At 44.2% G+C, this 3,074-nt stretch overlaps 1 protein-coding gene across 1 annotated transcript in view; it reads left to right on the plus strand.

Moving 5' to 3' along the window:
- Rpl39 (ribosomal protein L39) overlaps nt 1–678 on the plus strand; it is a 4,084-nt gene extending 3,406 nt beyond the window's left edge. The window contains exon 3 of the mRNA XM_005368882.3: nt 476–678. Coding sequence (XP_005368939.1) covers nt 476–524 — 49 coding nt within the window. The 3' untranslated portion in view covers nt 525–678. The remainder of the gene's footprint in view (nt 1–475) is intronic.
- Nucleotides 679–3,074: the final 2,396 nt, after the last annotated feature.

Below are 3,074 nucleotides of genomic sequence, written 5' to 3' on the forward strand. Positions count from 1 at the left end.
CTCAATATAGTTCCCATACACGTTCCTAAAAGTAACCATAGTCATTAAAATGGAAGCTGGACAGGAGAATTGGTACAAGTTGGAGGCCAACTTTGTTTTTTTTTTTTTTTTGGTTTTTTGAGACAGGGTTTCTCTGTGGCTTTGGAGCCTGTCCCGGCACTAGCTCTGTAAGACCAGGCTGGTCTCGAACTCACAGAGATCCGCCTGCCTCTGCCTCCCAAGTGCTGGGATTAAAGGCGTGCGCCACCATTGCCCGGCCAGCCCATCAGTTCTTGACATGTTGACTAAACCCAGGGCCCTGCACTCATGTAACATTTATTTTGGAGATGGTCTTGGCTGTGTAGGCCTGACTGGCCTGGAACTCTCTAGGAAGCTCCTTATTAAATTATCCTATTCCCTAAAAGGCCAAATCTGCTAAAAATGAGCGGCTATAATGACCGCACCACCTTGTAACTTGTGTCTTCATTCTCTGCAGGTACAACTCCAAGAGAAGACACTGGAGGAGAACGAAGCTGGGCCTGTAAGGAGTCAACAATGAATGGCAAAACAGTGATGAATCGTGATCCTTGATGAGTGTTCAACTACAAGATGAAGTTCAACATTTTCAATCTGGAGACTTGATTATGTTTAAGTTGGGAGTGGTTTCTCCAGTAATAAAATGTAGAACCTTTTGAACTGCTGTTCTGGTTTGTAGAGTTCTGAATTTCCCTTTCCCCTGCCAGACCCAATAAGATAAGCTTCTGAGGTGCGCGTGGAGAGTTGTTCCCTGGGAGCTAGAGAGGCTGAAGACTGATGCTCTTGCAGGAGTAGGAGTCCTGGATCTGGAGCCTAGCACCCACAGCTCACACTATTATATTACACCAGCTTCAGGTAGAGCCCCTCTGGGCGCTGCTGACTTGACGCGAATGTAGGCAAGTAACTATGCACATAAGTTACCGTGCACCTTGGTTAAGATTGTGACTGTTCACACATGTATGACCCATAGTGTGGAGGTAGGTCAGAGGATAACTTTACAGTTGTCTTTAACTTGTATGTTCCAGGTTTTGGATTCAGGTAGCCAGGTTTGCGTAGCAGGGGCTTTACCAACAGCCATCTCAATAGGCCCCCACTTGTATATAGTGTGCTTTACTTACTTAGGCTTGAGATGGAGCCCAGGGTCTCACGTACCAGATACTTACATGGCATTACGATTCACAACAGTAAAATTAGTTATGAAGTAGCAATGAAAGTAATTTTATTGTTGGGGATCATGTGAATTGTGTTAAGAGGTTCATACCATTAGGGAGGTTAAGTACCGCTGCTCTGTAGGCCTCTTTTAATATTAGATTTATGCATGAATGTGCTACAAATGGTTGCGAGCCACATTGTCGGTGCAGAGTTGAAACCAGGTCCCTGTAAGAAATAGTGCTCGCTGCTGAGCCATCTCTTCCAGATCTTGTCAGCTAATTTTTGGTGCTTGATAGGGATCCTAGAAGCTGCAGACTGGCCTTAGTCCACCTGAGTGGTGGGATCACAGGTCCACAAGCCTTTCTTTAGTCAGGGTCTCTAACTGCTTCTGCCTCTCAAGTGCCAATCCCAGGCTTCTGCATTTATAAGCATTTGAAAGCCATGGAAGGGATATCTGAAAATTCAAATTTGTGTATCTAAAATCATTTGAATTTACATTTATTTGAAGGTGTGTAGTATATGGGGGTTCAAACAACTTGAAGTGAGTTTTCTACCCTGTGGATACCAGAGGTCCAACTTAGGACAGCAGGCCAGTTCTGAGCTCCTTAAGTGAATCTATCTGAAGGGTAGATTGGCCAGCAAAGTGTGAGGTTTTTATAAATGAACCAATCTCTGCTGGGTTCAAGTTCATGTTTGCTTAGAGGTGCTTATTTTTGACATTGCCTGACTTACACAGCTGCCAGTAAAATACCTGGTGGTTGTGGTGGCAGTGTTTTTGGTGGGGATTATTTTGTTTTGTTTTTGATCCCAGGGTCATCTTGAACTCCTGAAGCAACCCAGAGACCTAGAAACTTCAGATCTTTGGCTCATGTCTCTCTTAACTCCATCAACATGGGGCTAGGGTGTAGATATAACACTGCCCTAGCATGTGTGTAGTCCTGGGTTCTCTCTAGCACAGCAAAAATAATCCTCAAGGCTGTCATGGATGGTAGTTCTTTTAATCCACAGCAGAAAGACTTGATAGAATTATGGTAGTCACATGAAAAAAATTTAAGCAATCTGATGTATGTAAATTTCCAGGGTTAGAGAGATGGCTCATTGCTTAAGAACACTTTGAAGGACCAGTTTGGCTCCCAGCACCCACATCAGGTGCCACACAACCACCTGTAACTAGCTCTAGAGGATCCAGTGACCCCAGCCTTTCAGGGGACCTACAAGTTATGTGCAGACACACAAATAGATAATTTAAAGATAGACGCATTATTTATAGCTAGGTATAGTGGTACATGCCTTTAAGCTCAGCATTCCAGATACATGTGTGTGTCCAATTCAAGACCAGCCTATATAGATCTGCCTCTACATAATCATTTCCAGGACAGCCAGCACTACATAGATCCTGTTTCAAAAAAAAAAAACAAAACTAATAATCACTATTTAAAAATTTTTTTCAGTGGAAGTTGGGATAGCATCCTGACAACCTGGGAGGCTAAGTGACAAGGCCAAGATGACTCTAAAGGTAAATCAGCCTTCTCTTGGGACCTTGAATAGGTAGGCTAATAGAAATGGAAGGTGATAGGTACAATACCGCCTATCCATTGACCTGGAAAAGGCAGCTGCAGAATAGTAATTGAGAGTTAACTGTGGGTTCAGAACCAGCAGAAAGCCACAGTGGAACTGTGCAAACTGGAGCCTCCCCTGCAGGAGGCAGAAAACTGCTCAAAAGTGCTAGCTTTAGCTGTAGGAGTTTTGCTTATCACGACAGGGTTTCTCTGTGTAGGCCAGGCTGCCCTCAAACTCAGATCTGCCTGGCTCTGACTTCCCAGTGCTGGGATTAAAGGTGTGTGTCACCACCACCTAGCAGGAAATTTTTTTCAGATGGTCTTACTGTGCAGCACTGGCTGGCTTGG

Source organism: Microtus ochrogaster, unplaced genomic scaffold (assembly GCF_000317375.1).
Source record: "Microtus ochrogaster isolate Prairie Vole_2 unplaced genomic scaffold, MicOch1.0 UNK42, whole genome shotgun sequence".
Taxonomy (NCBI): Eukaryota; Metazoa; Chordata; class Mammalia; order Rodentia; family Cricetidae; genus Microtus; species Microtus ochrogaster.